This window comes from Bombina bombina, chromosome 7 (assembly GCF_027579735.1).
Source record: "Bombina bombina isolate aBomBom1 chromosome 7, aBomBom1.pri, whole genome shotgun sequence".
NCBI classification, from domain to species: domain Eukaryota; kingdom Metazoa; phylum Chordata; class Amphibia; order Anura; family Bombinatoridae; genus Bombina; species Bombina bombina.
The window spans coordinates 178,022,866-178,047,083 of record NC_069505.1 but is presented as its reverse complement, the minus strand read 5'-3'; the positions used below and the strand labels follow the sequence as shown (position 1 = coordinate 178,047,083).

General features: G+C 37.1%; 1 protein-coding gene across 1 annotated transcript in view; it reads right to left on the bottom strand.

Annotated features, from left to right (window-relative positions):
• SYT12 (synaptotagmin 12) overlaps positions 1-24,218 on the bottom strand; it is a 375,529-nt gene that overhangs the window by 19,244 nt on the left and 332,067 nt on the right. Inside the window, exons 5-7 of the mRNA XM_053720440.1 lie at positions 20,849-21,064; positions 18,746-18,866; positions 7,178-7,311 (exon numbers count right to left, since the gene is read on the bottom strand). Coding sequence (XP_053576415.1) covers positions 7,178-7,311; positions 18,746-18,866; positions 20,849-21,064 — 471 coding nt within the window. The remainder of the gene's footprint in view (positions 1-7,177; positions 7,312-18,745; positions 18,867-20,848; positions 21,065-24,218) is intronic.

Below are 24,218 nucleotides of genomic sequence, written 5' to 3'. Positions count from 1 at the left end.
CCGCCGCACTCCCGCCTCGCAAACACTAGTTAAATTTTATTAACTCCTAATCTGCCGCCCCCAATGTCGCCGCTACTATATTAAATTTATTAACCCCTAAATCTAAATCTAACCCCCCCTAACTTAAATATAATTTAAATAAAACGAAATTAAATTACTACTATTAAATAAATTAATCCTATCTAAAACTAAATACTCCTATACTACTATACTAAATATAAAATAATCCCTAAAATAGCTACAATATAAATAATAATTACATTGTAGCCATTTTAGGGTTTATTTTAATTTTACAGGCAACGTTGTATTTATTTTAACTAGGTACAATAGTTATTAAATAGTTATTAACTAATTAATAACTACCTAGCTAAAATAAGTACAAAAGTACCTGTAAAATAAACCCTAACCTAAGTTACAATTACACCTAACACTACACTATAATTAAACTAATTACCTAAACTACCTACAATTAATTACAATTAAATTAAATAAACTAAATTACGGAAAAAAAACACTAAATTACAGAAAATAAAAAAGAATTACAAGAATTTTAAACTAATTACACCTAATCTAATCCCCCTAATAAAATAAAAAGCCCCCCAAAATAATAAAATTCCCTACCCTATACTAAATTACAAATAGCCCTTAAAAGGGCCTTTTGCGGGGCATTGCCCCAAAGTAATCAGCTCTTTCACCTGTAAAAAAAAAATACAATACCCCCCCAACATTACAACCCACCACCCACACACACAACCCTACTCTAAAACCCACCCAATCCCCCCTTTAAAAAAACTAACACTACCCCCTTGAAGATCACCCTACCTTGGGACGTCTTCACCCAGCCGGGCACAAGTGGTCCTCCAGAGGGTCCGAAGTCTTCATCCTATCCGGCCAGAAGAGGACATCCAGACCGGCAGAAGGCTTCATCCAGGCGGCATCTTCTATCTTCATCCTTCCGGAGCGGAGCGGGTCCATCTTCAAGACATCCGACGCGGAGTATCCTCTTCATCCGACGGCAGACGACTGAATGACTGGTCTTTTAAGTGACGTCATCCAAGATGGCGTCCCTTGAATTCCGATTGGCTGATAGAATCCTATCAGCCAATCGGAATTAAGGTAGGAAAAATCCTATTGGCTGATGCAATCACCCAATAGGATTGAAGTTCAATCCGATTGGCTGATCCAATCAGCCAATAGGATTGAGCTCGCATTCTATTGGCTGTTCAGCCAATAGGATTTTTCCTACCTTAATTCAAGGGACGCCATGTTGGATGACGTCACTTAAAAGACCAGTCATTCAGTCGTCGGCCGTCGGATGAAGAGGATACTCCGCGTCGGATGTTTTGAAAATGGACCCGCTCCGCTCCGGAAGGATGAAGATAGAAGCTGCCGCCTGGATGAAGCCTTCTGCCGGTCTGGATGTCCTCTTCTGGCCGGATAGGATGAAGACTTCGGACCCTCTGGAGGACCACTTGTGCCCGGCTGGGTGAAGACATCTCAAGGTAGGGTGATCTTCAAGGGGGTAGTGTTAGGTTTTTTAAAGGGGGGATTGGGTGGGTTTTAGAGTAGGGTTGGGTGTGTGGGTGGTGGGTTTTAATGTTGGGGGGTATTGTATTTTTTTTTACAGATGAAAGAGCTGATTACTTTGGGGCAATGCCCCGCAAAAGGCCCTTTTAAGGGCTATTTGTAATTTAGTATACGGTAGGGAATTTTATTATTTTGGGGGGCTTTTTTATTTTATTAGGGGGAATAGATTAGGTGTAATTAGTTTAAAATTCTTGTAATTCTTTTTTTATTTTCTGTAATTTAGTGGGGTTTTTTTGTAATTTAGTTTATTTAATTTAATTGTAATTAATTGTAGGTAGTTTAGGTAATTAGTTTAATTATAGTGTAGTGTTAGGTGTAAGTGTAACTTAGGTTAGGGTTTATTTTACAGGTAAATGTGTATTTATTTTAACTAGGAAGTTATTAACTATTTAATAACTATTGTACCTAGTTAAAATAAATACAAAGTTGCCTGTAAAATAAATATAAATCCTAAAATAGCTACAATGTAATTATTAGTTATATTGTAGCTATATTAGGGTTTATTTTATAGGTAAGTATTTAGTTTTAAATAGGATTAATTTATTTAATTATAGTAATATTATTTCGTTTTATTTAAATTATATTTAATTTAGGGGGGTGTTAGGGTTAGACTTAGGTTTAGGGGTTAATAACTTTATTATAGTAGCGGCGACGTTGCGGACGGGAGATTAGGGGTTAATAATTGTAGGTAGGTGGCGGCGATGTTAGGGAGGGCAGATTAGGGGTTAATAAAATGTATTATAGTGTTTGCGAGGCAGGAGTGCGGCGGTTTAGGGGTTAATACATTTATTATCGTGGCGGCGATGTCCGGTCAGCAGATTAGGGGTTAATACTTGTAGTTAGGTTGCGGCGACATTGGGGGGGGCAGATTAGGGGTTAATAAAATGTATTATAGTGTTTGCGAGGCGGGAGTGCGGCGGTATAGGGGTTAATACATTTATTATAGAAGCGGCGATGTTCAGTCGGCAGATTAGGGGTTAATACTTGTAGTTAGGTTGCGGCGACGTGGGGAGGCAGATTAGGGGTTAATAAATATAATATAGGTGTCGGCGATGTTAGGGGCAGCAGATTAGGAGTTCATAGCTATAATGTAGGTGGCGGCGGTGTCCGGTCGGCAGATTAGGGGTTAAATAATTTTATTCTAGTGTTTTCGATGTGGGGGGGCCTCGGTTTAGGGGTTCATAGGTAGTTTATGGGTGTAAGTGTACTTTGTAGCACTGTAGTTAAGAGCTTTATATTCCGGCGTTAGCCCATAAAGCTCTTAACTACTGACTTTATTCGGTAGATTCAGATGGCCGTGTATTACACTAGTATTGTACAGTATATTAGGTTATATCACTCTGCTATGGGTTACACCTAATATACAGTACATAATACTAGTCTAATACACAGCATATCCCACCTAACACGTAACGAAATTCCGAATTTCAGAACCGAACCGAATCGAACCGAATTCAGCAGAATTTATTAGAATCCAAATAAATCCGAAATGAATTCATTCAAATTTTGCCGAATTCGAATCGATCCGAACTGAAATTCGAAAAAATCCGAATCAAACCGAACCGAAACAAATTTTTTGATCATGCACATATCTAATTTTTACATGTTTTTGTCATGTGCAGTCTTTTTTGGTTTGACATCCTCTTTTTTTTTTTTTCTTTTTTTTTCTTTTTTTTACATGTTTTTGTCACTCTTTATTTTTGTGACTTTTTCCCTCTCCCTCCCCCCCCAATATTTATACCCTTATAAAAGTTTAATTTCTTGAACAAAAATTTCATATTTTAATTTGTTACCACATGTAATTTTTGCATTCCTTTCTGAGATTACTATCGGCTAGTTTATGAGTCTTGCGTTAGCCTTAAAAAGCAGCGTTAAGGGGTCCCAACGCTGCTTTTTAACGCCCGCTGGTATTACGAGTCAGGCAGTAAAAGGGTCTACCGCTCACTTTTTTTCCGCGATTTTAGCATACCGCAAATCCCCTTACGTCAACTGCGTATCCTATCTTTTTAATGGGATTTGCCTAACGCCGGTATTACGATCGCCTGAAAAAGTGAGCGGTAGACCCTCTCCTGTCCAGACTCCTACCTCATATAAAAGGGTAGTTAAGAGTTTTATGGGCTAATGCCATAACATAAAGTTCTTAACTAAAGTGCTACAAAGTACACTAACACACATAAACTACCTATTAACCCCTAAACCGAGGCCCCCCCCACATCGCAAACACTATAATAAAATTATTTAACCCCTAATCTGCTGACCGGACATCGCCGCCACTTTAATAAATGTATTAACCCCTAAACCGCTGCACTCCCGCCTCGCAAACACTAGTTAAATTTTATTAACTCCTAATCTGCCGCCCCCAATGTCGCCGCTACTATATTAAATTTATTAACCCCTAAATCTAAATCTAACCCCCCCTAACTTAAATATAATTTAAATAAAACGAAATTAAATTACTACTATTAAATAAATTAATCCTATTTTAATCCCATTTTAGGGTTTATTTTTATTTTACAGGCAACATTGTATTTATTTTAACTAGGTACAATAGTTATTAAATAGTTATTAACTATTTAATAACTACCTAGCTAAAATAAGTACAAAAGTACCTGTAAAATAAACCCTAACCTAAGTTACAATTACACCTAACACTACACTATAATTAAACTAATTACCTAAACTACCTACAATTAATTACAATTAAATTAAATAAACTAAATTACGAAAAAAACAAAACACTAAATTACAGAAAATAAAAAAAGAATTACAAGAATTTTAAACTAATTACACCTAATCTAATCCCCCTAATAAAATAAAAAGCCCCCCAAAATAATAAAATTCCCTACCCTATACTAAATTACAAATAGCCCTTAAAAGGGCCTTTTGCGGGGCATTGCCCCAAAGTAATCAGCTCTTTCACCTGTAAAAAAAAAAATACAATACCCCCCAACATTACAACCCACCACCCACACACCCAACCCTACTCTAAAACCCACCCAATCCCCCCTTTAAAAAACCTAACACTACCCCCTTGAAGATCACCCTACCTTGGGACGTCTTCACCCAGCCGGGCACAAGTGGTCCTCCAGAGGGTCCGAAGTCTTCATCCTATCCGGCCAGAAGAGGACATCCAGACCGGCAGAAGGCTTCATCCAGACGGCATCTTCTATCTTCATCCTTCGGGAGCGGAGCGGGTCCATCTTCAAGACATCCGACGCAGAGTATCCTCTTCATCCGACGGCCGACAACTGAATGACTGGTCTTTTAAGTGACGTCATCCAAGATGGCTTCCCTTGAATTCCAATTGGCTGATAGAATCCTATCAGCCAATCGGAATTAAGGTAGGAAAAATCCTATTGGCTGATGCAATCACCCAATAGGATTGAAGTTCAATCCGATTGGCTGATCCAATCAGCCAATAGGATTGAACTCGCATTCTATTGGCTGTTCAGCCAATAGGATTTTTTCCTACCTTAATTCCGATTGGCTGATACGATTCTATCAGCCAATCGGAATTCAAGGGACGCCATCTTGGATGACGTCACTTAAAAGACCAGTCATTCAGTCGTCGGCCGTCGGATGAAGAGGATACTCCGCGTCGAATGTCTTGAAGATGGACCCGCTCCGCTCCGGAAGGATGAAGATAGAAGATGCCGCCTGGATGAAGCCTTCTGCCGGTCTGGATGTCCTCTTCTGGCCGAATAGGATGAAGACTTCGGACCCTCTGGAGGACCACTTGTGCCAGGCTGGGTGAATACATCTCAAGGTAGGGTGATCTTCAAGGGGGTAGTGTTAGGTTTTTTAAAGGGGGGATTGGTGGGTTTTAGAGTAGGGTTGGGTGTGTGGGTGGTGGGTTTTAATGTTCGGGGGGTATTGTATTTTTTTTTACAGATGAAAGAGCTGATTACTTTGGGGCAATGCCCCGCAAAAGGCCCTTTTAAGGGCTATTTGTAATTTAGTATAGGGTAGGGAATTTTATTATTTTGGGGGGCTTTTTTATTTTATTAGGGGGAATAGATTAGGTGTAATTAATTTAAAATTCTTGTAATTCTTTTTTTATTTTCTGTAATTTAGTTTTTTTTTTTTGTAATTTAGTTTATTTAATTTAATTGTAATTAATTGTAGGTAGTTTAGGTAATTAGTTTAATTATAGTGTAGTGTTAGGTGTAATTGTAACTTAGGTTAGGGTTTATTTTACAGGTAAATTTGTATTTATTTTAACTAGGAAGTTATTAAATATTTAATAACTATTTAATAGCTATTGTACCTAGTTAAAATAAATACAAAGTTGCCTGTAAAATAAATATAAAAACATTTATTATAGTGGCGGCGAGGTCCGGTGGGCAGATTAGGGGTTAATACTTGTAGTTAGGTTGCGGCGACGTTGGGGGGGCAGATTAGGGGTTAATAGTATAATGTAGGTGTCGGCGATGTTGGGGGCACAAGCACGTTTTGCCAGCTTACCGCTACCGTAAGCAACGCTGGTATTGAGGTGAGATGTGGAGCTAAATTCTGCTCTACGCTCACCTTTTTGCGGCTAACGCTGGGATTAAAAAAACCTGTAATATCAGTGTTACTTTAGGTGAGCGGTGAGGGAAAACTGTGCGTAAGCAACGCACCCCTGTTACCGCAAAACTCGTAATCTCGCCGTATGTGTTCAACTCTCACAAAGTGTAGCTCAGCACCAGGAAACAGACCCTCAACAAATCAGGAGAGTTGATCACATTAGCCCACCAATCACTGGCCATTTTCTAGTTAAGAGCTTTAAGGCTTGCAGCTCTTGGGTGGGACTTACCTATGCATTTTAGCACCACAAAATGATTATCTAGGATAAGTCATAAAAAAAAATCACTACCTCTAACAAATTAGAGTATGTAATTGGTATGAATGTTCACATAAAACAGAGGACAAAATATTTCTAGTTATTTACAACCCTGGTGTAGAATATAGGAGTAGAATTTACAAATTACTATTAGATATTTTATTGTATTAGACCTTTTTTGCTGTAGTGCATTTCATTCTGGGTGTTGAAGTGATGTATATTCCAGACTACGAATGCACAAACATTAAAAGCATTTTACGAAATAAGGTGGTTAAACACGATTAAAAAAATATTGCCCATAACTCAAATGGAAATTGCTGAACAATGTTTTACACAACATTCTAATGAGTCATAATTGTATCTTAATATTGTAAAAAGGGGGGTGTAGAACACACAGGAAATTACAGGACAGCAGAACCAAAAATCAATTGCAGGAAAGATACTTCTATTAAGGAATTGAACTGAGAAGCAAATAGAATTAGAATACCCAATTGTCTTTGTCAGGAACAGATGATCTGGAGGTATAATTTCTATTATAGCTTGTAGGTTATATATATAACATTGCATTTCATTATTATCTAATGCTATCCGCAGATCTGTGCTTGTATTTGTTCATTTGCTGTGCTTTAGCATTTTTAGATTAAACATTGTTGCAAGGTTAGTTACATTGTTTATGAAACAAAACTGTAATGATTCCAGTCTATTGTGTTAAAGGAAAGAGAATGTAACTACAGTATCAGTCAGCCTTGATATATTTACATGACGTACCTGCAATACAATGGCTGGCACAGAGAATATCATTGCTTCATTAAAAACAGGATTCCTATCATCTCGTTTTGCAGCAGTTTTTTTCTTGCTGATCTTTCTTCCATCTTGAAGGAGGTACACTTTAACAAACGGGTCTGCAACAATAAGAAGTTGGCTATTATGTATTATATCTATTCATTAAAGGGTTAGTGGGTCACTAGGCATGACAATATTTCTACTGCTATATTCATAGACATCTCTCTCTCTCTCTCTCTCTCTCTCTCTCTCTCTCTCTCTCTCTATATATATATATATATATATATATATATATATATATATATATATATATAATATACACATAGATAAATAAGTCATTATTTCTGTCATACAGTTGAGAGTCCACAATCCATTACTCCTGGGAATTACTCTTCTCTACCACTAGGCGGAGGCAAAGATTCTATAAAATCCCTTCCACCTCTCATATACCCCAATCTTTACTTTGCCTCTGCTGGAGGTGGTTGAAGAATGAAGATGTACATTTGATTCTTCAGAGAGAGCGGTTTCCAGTCTAAATCAAGACCCTGTTACCTCTCAGAGTGCAGTGCTTGTCAGAGGGATTTGTATGGGGTATGGTTTGTGATTAATTTTTCACCTCATGGGAAATTTTTCATAAACCTTCCTTAAAGGGACAGTGAACACCATAATTTTTGTTGTTCAAAAAGAAAGATAATCCCTTTATTACCCATTCCCCAATTTTGTATAACCAACACTGTTATAGAAATACACTGTTTACTGCTGTGATTACCTTGTATCTAAGCCTCTGCAAACTGCCCCCTTTTTTCAGTTCCTTTGACAGACTTGCATTTTAGCCAATCAGTGCTCACTCCAGGGTAACCTCACGTGCATGGGCTTAATGTTATCTATATGAAACACATGAACTAATGCCCTCTAGTGGTCAAAATGCATTCAGATTAGAGGCAGTCTTCAAGGTCTAAGAAATTAGCATATTAAACTCCTAGAATTAGCTTTCAACTAAGAATACCAAGCGAACAAAGCAAAATTGGTGATAAAAGTAAATTTGAAAGTTGTTTAAAATTACATGTTTGGTAGGTTTAGACTGTCTAGCTGGTGGGGAATCTAGCACACCTGAAGTAAACTTTATCCCAAAGTTTAAAGAGTTATAGTTAGTTGTAGTAGGTGGCGCAAAACAAGTTGCTATTCCCAATGTGTCTTACTGTAAATATGTGTGATAATATGTGGGCTCAATATATGTTAATGTTTTGATGAGTCCTAATTTTATATTCTCTTTTGGAAAAAAATGGATGTCGAAACTATTTAAGAAATAAATATGATCCTTTATTTGATTATGGTAAATTTACCCAATAGTAGTGATGCTAAAAGTACAGTTAAACAAAAATTATTACAATTCCTTCAAAGTTTAAAAAATGACACCGGTGTCTCTATGTATAAAAATGTACATAATATATAAAAAATAAATTAAATTAAAATAATAACGTTGAAATCTTATAATTTATACAGTTTTGGGTTTATCACAAGTTGTAATTTCTAACAGAATGTTTGTAGATACAATTTTATAGTGGATAAAACAATAGTTGCTGTATAGTTCATATAGGATACTTTGTTTCAAGTTCAGCTATGCAATTGAGATCTTATCTTAGGCAACTATATATCAAATGTAGAGGTATGTTGGTGCAATTTTTATCACACTATAATATAAGTATACAAATTAGTACCTTGAAGTGTATCTGTTTGATATCACTTTTGTGAGATAATTGCGGTTAAATAAACGCCGCTATGCCAGTGTTTTGATTAAGTTTCAAGATCAAGCTGGTGGCAGTTCTATATGAGCTGCTGGCGGTTAAATAAATGCCGCTTTGGTTTCCTCTTATTAGGTGGGCTTATCTGTTTGCTGCGAGAAAATTCACTTTTATATAAGTGTTTGGGTAGTTGTCGTGGCCGCTCAGTTACCTTATCCTTTGTCGGTCAGTGACCGATCGCGCTCTTAAGGGTTTCTTGGTGGGATCTTCGTTGCGGTTAAGTGCTAACCATTTGCTGATGTTTTTTAAGTATCTCCGGTTTTTCTATTCTGTGGCTTGTCTGTCGGTCAGTGACCGATCACAATGGTATGGTTGTGGAATTTTTGCGTGCCTTTCCGGTCTGTTGTTCCCAGGTTTCTTAGATGTCGGTCAGTGACCGATCTAGGTGCTCAAATGTGGTTGTTGGGATAAGTAGAACGTTTGTAGGATAAGTAGAAAAAGGATTTCTAGTTATCAATGTGATCTTTGCGGTTAAATATATGCCGCTCAGTGGGAACTTGAATATTTCAACTGGGTATAGCTGGTATTCACTTTGTCTTCTCAAATCCTGTGCAGGTGTGCTCTGGTATCAACATGTTTCGGCTGGACATCCTTTTTCAAGGCACGCAAAAATTCCACAGCCATACCATCGTGATCGGTCACTGACCGACAGACAAGCCACAGAATAGAAAAACCGGAGATACTTAAAAAACATCAGCAAATGGTTAGCACTTAACCGCAACGAAGATCCCACCAAGAAACCCTTAAGAGCGCGATCGGTCACTGACCGACAAAGGATAAGGTAACTGAGCGGCCACGACAACTACCCAAACACTTATATAAAAGTGAATTTTCTCGCAGCAAACAGATAAGCCCACCTAATAAGAGGAAACCAAAGCGGCATTTATTTAACCGCCAGCAGCTCATATAGAACTGCCACCAGCTTGATCTTGAAACTTAATCAAAACACTGGCATAGCGGCGTTTATTTAACCGCAATTATCTCACAAAAGTGATATCAAACAGATACACTTCAAGGTACTAATTTGTATACTTATATTATAGTGTGATAAAAATTGCACCAACATACCTCTACATTTGATATATAGTTGCCTAAGATAAGATCTCAATTGCATAGCTGAACTTGAAACAAAGTATCCTATATGAACTATACAGCAACTATTGTTTTATCCACTATAAAATTGTATCTACAAACATTCTGTTAGAAATTACAACTTGTGATAAACCCAAAACTGTATAAATTATAAGATTTCAACGTTATTATTTTAATTTAATTTATTTTTTATATATTATGTACATTTTTATACATAGAGACACCGGTGTCATTTTTTAAACTTTGAAGGAATTGTAATAATTTTTGTTTAACTGTACTTTTAGCATCACTACTATTGGGTAAATTTACCATAATCAAATAAAGGATCATATTTATTTCTTAAATAGTTTCGACATCCATTTTTTTCCAAAAGAGAATATAAAATTAGGACTCATCAAAACATTAACATATATTGAGCCCACATATTATCACACATATTTACAGTAAGACACATTGGGAATAGCAACTTGTTTTGCGCCACCTACTACAACTAACTATAACTGTTTAAAATTACATGCCCTATTTAAATCATGAAAGTTTTTTTTGGACTTGACTGTCCCTTTTAATGGTTGCCTCCCTTTATGGATACAGATATACTCATTTTCCATAACCTCTGCTGATATGTTTCAGTACTGGTTTCTTTCATGGTGGTGAGAGTCCACTAGATCCCACCCTTATGTCTTTTTGGGGTTAGTTTTTTCTTCAGCACATTTTGTTTCCTGCTCCTTATATGGCTCTTATTCCTTTTTCTTACCTCACTTGTTTGGCTATTCGTTAGACTGAGGTATGTGTGAGGTTGGAGAGGTTTTATAGGACTCTTGGGGTTTGGGAATCTTTGTCTCCTCCTAGTGGTAGGGAAGAGTAATTCTCAGGAGTAATTTATCACAGACTCTCACCACCGTGAAAGAAATTAATTTATCAGGTAAGCATAAATGATGTTTTTATTAGTACACCTTTTTCATTGGGCATCTACTTTTGACTGTGGTACCCTGTGTGTCCCCTACTTATAATTTTGCTTCCTGTTCCTTCATTATTTTCCTTTCCTTTCATTCTTCCTTTCCTCTTTCTGTTCTTCCTTTTTTATAAAACAAACAATAGAACAAATACACAATTTTCCATTCTTATTTCTTATACTTCATTTTACCTTCTGAAAACATTGCAATGCTGTAGAAATCACAATAATTGTTTAAAACAAGGAGTCTAACAACACCAGTGAGTTATTAATAAAAAGCTAATAGGTACACAATAAGGTTGTGCTTTTAAAACATCCTTTTATGTGATGAATTATGCATATTGTCTTTAGACCAATTTCACAGTCTGTTTTTCTCAGTTGTAACAGGGGATTTCCTGACGTCTGGTTATATCAGTGTTGCCTTTAGGATGCCGGCTACTCAGCAAATAATTAATATTTCAGGATGAGAATTACTGCCAGACTCTTCTTTCGTCATCAGCTTTGTAAATATGAATATATGAAAATAATGACAAAAAATATTCAGTGCATTTATAAATGTCCATAAGTAGTTTGTGATTATGGGGCCTATTTAGAAATGTGCAAGCGAACATGATCCGATATTGGGGATCATGCCCGCTGCACATTGATAAATTCCGACAGCATACGCTCTCTGCTCTCTGCAGATTCGCAGCCAATCGGACGCTAGCACGGGGTGTCAATCAACCGGGTTGATTTCTGGTGATGTCTGTCCGCCGCCTTCATAACTTCTGTTTCCGGCGAGCCTTCCGTACGGAGCTTGATAAATATGCCCCTATGTCTTTAAGCATGCTGGCCTGGTTTTTGTCTCTTACAATTTATAGTTGATGTCTTTCTTTAAGCCCATTTGCATCATGCTTTGCTTAATTTTATTGCCAATTTAAATGGACATTAAGTTCATAGCACATATCAGAAATTAAAAGGGACAGGGAACTCCAAAATTTTATTTCATGATTTGGATAGAACATACAATTTTAAACAACTTCCAATTTACTTCTATTATCAAATTTGCTTCATTATCTTGTTATTCTTTACTGGCAGCTAGCTGAACACATCTAGTTAGCCAATCACAAGAGACAAGTGTGTGTAGGCACCAATTAGCAGCTAGCTCCCACTAGTGTAGGATGCATGTGTATTATTTTTTAACAAGGGATACCAAGAGAATGAAGCACATTTGAAAACAGAAGTGCAAATCAAATTACCTGCTTTATCTGAATCAAGCAAGATTAATTTTGATTTCCCTATCCCTTTAAGCACTGCATTGCAGTGTCATGTAACACTCTAAGGGCTTGTTTCAAGTGAGTCGTAAAAAAATGGAGCCGTAAACTACAGAAGTTGCTGATAGCTAAAAGTAGTTTAAGGCTTCATGTTAGTACCAGGTTTCCATTGAAATATTTTGCACAGTGCGTGCAGTTGCTTTTCATGTAGGTGTAAGTTAATGTTGTGTTAACGCCTCTACTTTATCAATATATGTAAAATGTATTGCTGCCCTAGGCATAGGTCTAATTTGACTTTTGTAGATATGTGCTTGCATATATTCTTATATCTAAATACATACTGATAATTCCATAAGAACATAAGTGTGAATATTCCTATACATGGGACAACAATAAATATTACATATTACAATTTTTTTTCTACACTGAAAGAACTGTTTGCAGAAAAATGCAAGTCAAGTCTGTGTTGTGTAATTATTTTATTAGGTTTATAATGCTGTTTAGCAAATGTTTTTGTTCATTTAACTTAGTTTTATTATATATTCTGTGTTGTATGATTATTTTATTAGGTTTATAATGCTGTTTAGCATTTAAAGTCTTCATTTCAAAGCTTTAAAAATAATGTATTAGGTGTTACTTTTTTGAGAAGGGCCTGGAACCTAAATCCCTTCACTTCCCATTGACTTACATTATAAACTGGGTTTCAATTTACAACGGTTTTCGATTTACAACCATTCCTTCTGGAACCTAACCCCAGCGTAAACTGAGGGCTACCTTTATTGATATACTTTTTATCTCTGTGATGACCTTGTATCTAAGCCTCTGCAAACTGCCCCCTTATTTCAGTTCTTTTGACAGACATCCATTTTAGCCAATCAGAGCTGGCTCACTGGAACTCCACGTGCGTGAGCACAGTGTTATCTATATAACACACATGAACTAACGCCCTCTAGTGGTAACAACTGTCAAAATGCATTAAGATTAGAGGCGGTCTAAGTAATTAGCATATGAACCTCCTAGGTTTAGCTTTCAACTAAGAATACCAAAAGAACAAAGCAAAATTGATGATAAAAGTAAATTTGAAAACTGTTTAAAATTACATTCTCTATCTGAATCATGAAAGTTTATTTTGGACTAGACTGTCTCTTTAAATAACATTGCACTGATTTATAGACTCCTAACCAAGTCCCAAAGTTTTAGGAGAATACTGATGTATACCTACTCCAGCTTGCTCCTGTTTGTGTAAGGGGTCTTTTCATATGCAAAGGAAGGGGGAGGGGGGGGGAGTGTCTGCTTTTTTGCTATAGAACCACTTGCAGTGGGTGTTCCAGCTAACCTTTTCAACAGTGCTGAACTGTGAGCTTCTAAGTAAGTTTTTAAACGGTTTTATACTGGATTTTTAGATTAGTATCTGCATCTTTATAGTAGTGTCTATTACATGCAGTTATATGAAAATTGGTGTATACTGTCCCTTTAACTAGTAAAATTATTTTGACCAATATTAATTCATCATCTCATAATATTTATTAAATCTCACAAACCAAAGATGATGATGGAAGTAATATAAACCAGAGACTAACATATTAAAGTCTGAATTCAACAAACTGATACTGGAAATAGAGACTATGAAAAGAACAATATTTATGTATTAGTGCTAGAACCATACAATGATATTATTTTCCAGGGATGTGCACGCAGATACTTCAGTAGCATCTGAATGAGGAAGGTGACAGCTGCTGGCCATTTCCGGCTGTTTTTGGAGCCGGTTTTATTCTTGTGGAAGTGCAACACACTGAGACCTGTGCAAATCCATATCTTTGTGTGCTGACCTTTCACAAGAAGAAATGAGGCTCTGAAACCATCCGAAGGCCACGAGTGCCCAACTTCCTCCTCATTCAGATGCTAAAGCACCCGAATGCACAACCTTATTATTTTATTATTTATGTGAGACTCATAAACCATTTTATCTCCTTATACAAAAGATGTAGTGCTCTTTATTTTAGTTTCTATAAAATCTGATGCTATAAAATGATGTAAAACAAATCTACTACAGTTCCTTGTGAATATTCTATGCAAACTAAAATTACTTTTTCTCATCAGAGTCAATCGCAATCTATTGCCAATTCACTTCTATTTTCAAATTAGCTTTGTTCTTTTGGTATCCATAGTTAAAAAATAATATGTACTTATCCTTCACTAGTGGGAGCTAGCTGGTGATGGGTGTCTGCACATATTTGTCTCTTGTGATTGGCTGACTAGATGTGCTCAGCTAGCCCACATTAGTGCTTTGCTGCTCCTTCAGCAACGGATTTAAAGGGAATGAAGCAAAATTTGATAATAGAAGTAAATTGCAAAGTAGCTTAAAACTGTATGTTCTATCTGAATCCTGAAAGAACAAAAATGGGATTTGTGTCCCTTTAACCCCTTAATGACCACACCACTTTTCCATTTTCTGTCTGTTTGGGACCAAGGCTATTTTTACATTTTTGCGGTGTTTGTGTTTAGCTGTAATTTTCCTCTTACTCATTTACTGTACCCACACATATTATATACCGTTTTTCTCGCCATTAAATGGACTTTCTAAAGATACCATTATTTTCATCATATCTTTAATTTACTATAAAAAAAATTATAAAATATGAGGAAAAAAATCACACTTTTTCTAACTTTGATCCCCAAAATCTGTTACACATCTACAACCACCAAAAGACACCCATTCTAAATAGTTTCTAAATTTTGTCCTGAGTTTAGAAATACCCAATGTTTACATGTTCTTTGCTTTTTTTGCAAGTTATAGGGCAATAAGTACAGGTAGCACTTTGCTATTTCCAAACCACTATTTTTCAAAATTAGCGCTAGTTACATTGGAACACTGATATATTTCAGGAATCCCTGAATACCCCTTGACATGTATATATATTTTTTTTAGAAGACATCCCAAAGTATTGATCTAGGTCCATTTTTGTATATTTCATGCCACCATTTCACCGCCAAATGTGATCAAATAAAAAAAAAAAATTCTCAAATTTTTTCACAAACTTTAGGTTTCTCACAGAAATTATTTACAAACAACTTGTGCAATTATGGCATAAATGGTTGTAAATGCTTCTCTTGGATCCCCTTTGTTCAGAAATAGCAGACTTATATGGCTTTGGCGTTGCTTTTTGGTAATTAGAAGGCCGCTAAATGCCACTGCGCACCACAGGTGTATTATGCCCAGCAGTGAAGGGGTTAATTAGGGAGCATGTAGGGAGCTTCTAGGGTTCATTTTAGCTTTAGTGTAGTGTAGTAGACAACCCCAAGTATTGATCTAGGCCCGTTTTGGTATATTTCATGCCACCATTTCACCGCCAAATGCGATCAAATAAAAAAAGCATTAATTTTTCACAATTTTAGATTTCTCACTGAAATTATTTACAAACAGCTTGTGCAATTATGGCACAAATGGTTGTAAATGCTTCTCTGGGATCCCCTTTGTTCAGAAAGAGCAGACATATATGGCTTTGGCGTTGCTTTTTGGTAATTAGAAGGCTGCTAAATGCTGCTGCGCATCACACGTGTATTATGGCTAGCAGTGAAGGGGTTAATTAGGTAACTTGTAGGGAGCTTGCAGGGTTAATTTTAGCTTTAGTGTAGAGATCAGCCTCCCACCTAACACATTACATCACCTGATCCCTCCCAAACAGCTCTCTTCCCTCCCCCACCCCACAATTGTCCCCGCCATGTTAAGTACTGGCAGAAAGTCTGCCAGTACTAAAATAAAAGCTATCTTTGATTTTTTTTAAGCATATTTACATATGCTGCTCTGTAGGATCCCCCCTTAGCCCCCAACCTCTAACCCTCCCCCTCTAACTTATTGGTAGCCATCTTGGGTACTGGCAGTTGTCTGCCACTACCCAGTTTACAATAAAAAAAAATTTTTTTTTTTCTGTAGTGTAGCTTTCCCCCCCAAAGACCAACCCCCCCACCCCCTCCCAGATCCCTTAGATCATGTTTATTATATTTTATTATACTTATATATTATATTTTATTATACTTTTGCTTCACTATTTTTCTGCAGTGTAGCGGTACCCACCCGCTCCCTACCCATGCACACGCGCGCACGCGCGTCCGTGCACACCCCCCTGGCTACCCCGCCCACGATCCCGCCCCCCTCTGGCTTAAAGAAGGCATTGATGGCCTTCAGAGTGGCTCTCTCTGCAATGGACTGCTAAAAAATGTTATTGCAGGATGCCTCGATATCAAGGAATAACTGCAATAACTGGAAAGCGGCTGGAAGTGATCAGGATCGCTTCCACCGCTTTCAGAGACTGAGGATGTGCAGGGTACGTCCTCGGTCATTAAGGGTATTTTTTTGAGGACGTACCCTGCATGCCCTCGGTCGTTAAGGGGTTAAGGTCACAGTAAAGGTCTATTTATGTAACCCCTTTGTTCACTGTGTAAGGAAAATACTCATTTACATGTTGGAGATTAACTTTTTGTGATCAGAATCCATTCTCAACACTTAACTACATGAATGCCATATGTATGTTGGCATGATGGACATACTTCTATATTCACTTTATGACCCTAACATCTACAAATGACGTGTTTTTAAAATTACATTTAATATTTGACTCACATTGTTGTGATTGTCATTAACTATGACATTGATATTGCACAATTATGACTTTTATAGGAACCTGTTTTAATCTGTTTCCTTCCGCACCACTGCTAAACCATCTGATTACATCTTTTATGTTGTCCGGATGGTCCGGATGGACCCAGCAAGTATTGCTTTGAAAAATATTTATTTCTATTGTTTGATAAAGATTCGTTTCCATTTTGGCATGATCTGAAAACAAGATGGTGACCACAGATTTCTATTGAAAGGACTTATAATATCTTCTTATACTGGATTTTAACATTACTGAAACTGTAAAGCGTGAAATTGCTGCCTTACAACATTGTTTCTGCCTAGGGGACCCTCAAACAAGACTGTGCCTTTGTGACTGGGTTTTTATAGGGGCCGTGTCACCATGCATTGTCAAAAGACTGTGTTTCAAAGATCTTGCGCCTACATTATTGAACTCGTAAACTGGAATGTGCCTTCTTGTCCAATAATGTAGGAGTAAGCTCTTTGAAACACTCTGTTGTGACTGTGTTTAAACCATGTATGGAGATGTGTCCCCTATAAAACCCAGTCACAAAGGGTCTCCAAGGCAGATACAATGTTTAAAATCCGATTTTGAAGACGTCAGTATCTTTAGTGACAATCAGTGCAGTGTGAGTGAGATTTAGAATCAAATATTAAAAACACGCCATTTGTAGATGTTGGGATTCTTAAGTGACTTTTCCTGCAAATCCCCTTATTGTATAGGATATCATGTACTGAACACATATACAGATGTATATATACCTATACAGATTTTAATGTGTACCCTGTCCACTGTAAACAGCCTCTACAATAGGGATAAAGTGATCTATAATAAATTGATAAAATTGATGTTAAATAGATGTTTTGCACAAGTGCTTTCAAATAGCAGTGAAAGAGTTTTTAAGATGTCCAAAGTGCCCTTTCAATGACTTATCAATATCTAGAGGTGTCAAGTTTGAAAAGTCAAAACTGACCTCAAAAAGGTGTTGAAAATTGATTTGAAAATAGATTGTGATCACCAAGATGTTTTTGTCCCCATAGGAGTAATAGGGCTTTTATCGAGGATCCAAAAACACATTTGCAGGAAAGAGCTACAAACGTGCTATTATCTTTGGGTCAATTAAAAAAGTAGCCTTTTCAGCAAGAAAAAGATCCCAAAAGGCTTAAGCCAATAGATTGTGATCAAGGTGCTAGTTTGTTCATCTGTAGGCATTGAGGCCCATTTATCAAGCTCCGCACGGGCCGAGGGCCTGTGTTTCTTGCGAGTCTTCAGACTCGCCAGAAACACAAGTTATGGAGCAGCAGGCTAAAGACCGTTGCTCCATAACCCTGTCCGCCTGCTCTGATGAGGTGGACAGGAATCACCACAATTCAACCCAATCGAGTACGATCGGGTTGATTGACACTCCCCTGCTTGTGGCCAATTGGCCGCAAATCTGCAGGGGGCGGCGTTGCACCAGCAGCTCTTGTGAGCTGCGGGTGCAATACTGAATTGCACCCGCATTCAGCGATGTCTGTTGGACCTGATCCGCAGTGTCGGATCAGGTCGGACAGACATTTGATAATTCAGCCTCAAAGTCTCTATCAGTCAGTGATTAATTAATACTTCAGAACATGCATTTCCTTCTAATTACAATTTAAACTTTTTAACATATTTAATTTTGTCTCTTTGCTAGAAAATCATAACTACAAAGAAGTCTTCTCCTTCTGTATTTCAGTGATACTAAACAGGAATTTGTATCTTCGATTCTAGTTTAGGGCCACCTCCCCTTTCCTCTTAAATACTAAGTTCTAAATGTTTCCTGCTTAAAGCCATACCTGCTGTAATCTTTCCTTCTGTCCGCATCAGATTTTTTCCTTTAACCACCACCACAGTGAGACGTTCAGCAGTTGGGAGGTAACTGAGGGAAAGCAGGATCTCACCTACTGCATCTGTAGCCTGAAAACAAAGTTTCTTTAGATGATAAATATCTGCTGCATACAACAACTGTGCTTAACTGTCAAACTTGATGATAAATAAACAGATTACTATAGATAGCAATGCTTGTATTCTTAGTCCATGTTTGTCTCATCCAAAATAATCACTCTTTATTTGGAATCTAGAATGTTGCTAATTCTAAGGACTATATTCACAATAGATATATTCAATGGTTAATATATATTCAACTTCTTCTTAACTCATGCGGAGTTTAAAGCTAGAATATAAAATTAAGTATTTTACGAAGAGTGTTTACAAACATTTTAGCATGGTTTAAACACAAGGGGCAGATTATGAGTGGAGCGCAATTGTTTCCGTGCAAGCAATATCGGGGTTTCTTGACCGTTTGCGTGAAGGTAAAATTGCGCTAGTGTTACAAGTTAAAATTAAACGTGATAGCTTGAGCGCAATTTAAGTGAATGCTTGTCTGGTTAGCGCGTCCTCAGAGCTGTTTCTCTCATTCAAAAGAATTTGGACCTTTTTATTAATTTTTCATAAGGATGTGAGTGAGATGATCGCACTCTCTAAATATTAAAGGATAAATTAGAAAAAAATGTTTGTACATCAGAGCAAATTGCTCTTTGCCTACATTAAATATTTTTGAAAGTTAACAGGCCTGACATTGTATTTACTAGACATGTATGAATCAGTTTGTCTGCTATTTCCTATAGGGCACCTAGACAGCGTCTTAAAGGGACAGTCTACAATAGAATTTATATTGTTTAAAAAGATAGATAATCCCTTTATTACCCATTCCCCAGTTTTGCATAACCAACACTGTTATATTAATATACTTTTTACCTCTGTAATGACCTTGTATCTAAGCATCTTCTGACAGCCCCCTGATCACATGACTATTTATTTATTATATATTCACTTGCATTTTAGCCAATTAGTGCAGTGTCATCCACAACCCACGGCCGTGAGCACAATGTTATCTATATGGCCCTTATGAACTAGCAGTCTCCTGTAGTCTGTAGTGGCTTAGAAGCACGCAGAAATTTAGAGGTTTAAATGTTATAAAGTATATTAAAGGGACACTGAACCCACATTTTTTCTTTCGTGATTCAGATAGAGCATGAAATTTTAAGCAACTTTCTAGTTTACTCCTATTATCAAATGTTCTTCATTCTCTTGGTATCTTTATTTGAAATGCAAGAATGTAAGTTTAGATGCCAGCCCATTTTTTGTGAACAAGCTGGGTTGTTCTTGCTGATTGGTGGATAAATTCATCCACCAATAAAAAAGTGCTGTCTAGAGTCCTAAACCAAAAAAAGCTTAGATGCCTTCTTTTTCAAATAAAATTAGCAAGAAAAAAATTGATAATAGGAGTAAATTAGAAAGTTGCTTAAAATTTCATGCTCTATCTGAATCACGAAAGAAAAAATTTGGGTTCAGTGTCCCTTTAATATAACAATGTTGGTTGTGCAAAGCTGGGGAACGGATAGTAAAGGTGTTGTCTATCTTTTTAAACATTAATCATTTTGGTGTTGACTGTCCCTTTAAATGAAGTTAAATTAGTAGCACTTTCTACTGCTGGTACTACAGAACACCAAAAGCACAAATGGAATATTTATTTTAATAAGATATGGTTGTAAAGGGCACAAGTGAAGCTTACATGCTTAATGGCTGACACAGAAATCAATCAAGTGACAAGGACATTGCTATTGATTAGTGTGACACTGCACATTTGAACAAATACAAATAATATAGGCAAATTAGTTTTTTTTATTTTGCATTTCTCTGAATCAGAATGAAACAGTTTTATTATAAAATATATTAACTTCCTGCACTGATACATCCAGGTAATTTAGCATTTAAAACCATACAGCTACATATTCTTAACAATAAATGTATAAATCATCTGATTATTCCTATCACAGCCTGGGAAACGATTGCTTTGTGCTTGCTGGTGCTAGAATCCCAGTTTAATACATATTCACCTTGTTGACATCTTGTAGATATATCCATGTATTAAAGGCACGCAATGCCAAATCCAGGTCTGATAATTTGAGTTCCGCTACGCCAGTGCTGACATTTCGCTCATCTCCATCAATTCCAAAAATAGAGAACTTCAGGCTGTTTTCTTCCAGAGCCAGTGGGTCAAGAGGGATGGAAAATCTCTCATCAAATAAGACGGAATATGCATTTCTCTGTATCTGTTAAATAAGAAAAGCAAACATTCATTTAAATGTCATAGAAACAGACAGCATAGACACAAGTCTACACATATTTCCTATAAAGTGTAAGCTTAATTAGATTGTAGACTTCTGCTTATTCCCCCACATTGTTTGTCTTTACCACACCTTATGTAAGTTTATTCCATGGCATCTATTTATCAAAGAGTCAACTTACCTGCATTCGACGGCACCAATACGCTCGCCTGAGATCGCCTAACATCGCTGCCGCGGACCTGAATACGTTCTCCAAAATTATCAAGAAAGCAGTCAAAAAGCCGCGCATCAAGTACGGTGCGATGAGCAGCGAACTGTTATTAACTAACATTCATCGGTCTCGCTGCTCTTCGGGTTTTTTACAGCTTTCTTGGTACCCTGTCACTAAACACCCACACTATACTATACTGTTAGCACACTGCAACTCTAATAAATGTATTAACCCCTAAACCGCCGCTCACGGAGCCCACCGCAACTAAATACAATTATTAACCCCTAAACCGCCGCTCACGGAGCTCACACCACCTACATTATACTTATTAACCCCTAATCTGCTGCCCCTACACTGCCGCCACCTACATACAATTATTAACCCCTAATCTGACGCCCCCTACACCGATGCCACCTACCTACAATTATTAACCCCTAATCTGCCGCCCCCTACACCGCCACCACCTACCTACAATTATTAACCCCTAATATGCCCCCCCCTACACCGCCACACCTACCTACAATTATTAACCCCTAATCTGCCGCCCCAACGTCGCCGCCACTATATTAAATTTATTAACCACTAAACCTAAGTCTAACCCTAACACCACCTAACTTAAATATAATTTAAATAAATCTAAATAAAAATTACTATCATTAAATAAATTATTCCTATTTAAAACTAAATACTTACCTGTAAAATAAACCCTAAGATAGCTACAATATAACTAATAGTTACATTGTAGCTAGCTTAGGGTTTATTTTTATTTTACAGACAAGTTTGTATTTATTTTAACTAGGTACAATAGTTATTAAATAGTTATTAACTATTTAATAACTTCCTAGTAAAAATAAAGACAAATTTACCTGTAAAATAAAACCTAACCTAAGTTACAATTACACCTAACACTACACTATAATTAAATAAATGAACTAAACTAAATACAATTAAATACAATTAATTACAATTAAAAAAAATTATCTAAAGTACAAAAAAAATAACAAACACTAAATTACAGAAAATAATAAAATAATTACAAGATTTTTAAACTAATTACACATAATCTAATCCCCCTAACAAAATAAAAAATCCCCCAAAATAAAAATACCCTACACTAATTTATAAATAGCCCTTAAAAGGGCCTTTTGCAGGGCATTGCCCCAAAGTAATCAGCTCTTTTACCTGTAAAAAAAGAAATACAACCCCCCCAACAATAAAACCCACCACCCACACAACCAAACCTACTCTAAAACCCACCCAATCCCCCCTTAAAAAACACTAACCCCTTGAAGATCACCAATAGGATTGATCAGCCAATAGGATTGAGCTTGCATTCTATTGGCTGACTGGATTGGACTGGATTGAAACAGCCAATAGAATGCGAGCTCAATCCTACTGGCTGACTGGATCAGCCAATAGGATTGAACGTCAATCCTATTGGCTAATTGCATCAGCCAATAGGATTTTTCCTACCTTAATTCCGATTGGCTGATAGAATTCTATCAGCCAATCGGAATTGAAGGGACGCCATCTTGGATGACATCACTTAAAGGAACCTTCACTCTTCAGTCGCCGTTGAACGAAGAGGATGCTCCACGTCGGATGTCTTGAAGATGGACCTGCTCCGCGCCGGATGGATGAAGATAGAAGATGCCGCCTGGATGAAGACTTCTGCCTGTCTGGAGGGCCACTTCTGCCCGTCTGGAGGATCACTTCTGCCGGATTCGTTGAGGACTTCGGCCTGGTTGGGTGAAGACTTCTCAAGGTAGGGTGATCTTCAAGGGGTTAGTGTTAGGTTTTTTTAAGGGGGGATTGGGTGGGTTTTAGAGAAGGGTTGGTTGTGTGGGTGGTGGGTTTTAATGTTGGGGGAGTTGTAATTCTTTTTTTACAGGTAAAAGAGCTGATTACTTTGGGGCAATGCCCCACAAAAGGCCCTTTTAAGGGCTATTTGTAATTTAGTGTAGGGTAGGGCTTTTTTATTTTGGGGGCTTTTTTATTTTATTAGGGGGATTAGATTAGGTGTAATTAGTTTAAAAATCTTGTAATTATTTTATTATTTTCTGTAATTTAGTGTTTGCTTTTTTTTGTACTTTAGATAAATTGTTTTAATTGTATTTAATTGTATTTAGTTTAGTTAATTGTAGTGTAGTGTTAGATGTAATTGTAACTTAGGTTTTATTTTACAGGTATCTGCTGATCCAATCAGCCAATCAGATTGAGCTTGCATTCTATTGGCTGATCGGAACAGCCAATAGAATGCGAGCTCAATCTGATTGGCTGATTGGATCAGCCAATCGGATTGAACTTGAATCTGATTGGCTGATTCAATCAGCCAATCAGATTTTTCCTACCTTAATTCTGATTGGCAGATAAAATCCGATAGAATTCAAATCAGCCGATAGAATTTCCTACCTTAATTCCGATTGGCTGATAGAAATAGATAGAATTCAAATCAGCCAATTGAATTTCAGTAGCTCTCATCCTATTTGGCTGCTTTGAACAGCCAATAGGATTTGAGTAGCTTTCATCCTATTGATTGATTTGAATTTGAAGAATCAAATCAGCCAATAGGAATTCAAGGGATGCCATTTTTAATCGTGTCCCATGCATTCTGGAACAGGACCTTCTCCGCCGGACTTCAGGAATGGTGAGTAGCAACCTGGGGCTTAGACTTAGGGTTTCTTAAGGATTTTTTGGGGGGGTTTATTTTATTTAGATGGGGTGGGCAGTAAAAGAGCTAAATGCCCTTTTAAGGGCAATGCCCAACAAATGCCCTTTTCAGGGCAATGGGTAGTTTAGGGTTCTTAGTGTTAGGTTATTTTATTTTGGGGGGTTTGGTGGTTGGGGGGATTTACTGTTAGGGTGGGCTTTGTGTATTTTGTTGTAAAAGAGCTGATTATCTGGGCAATGCCCTACAAAAAGCCCTTT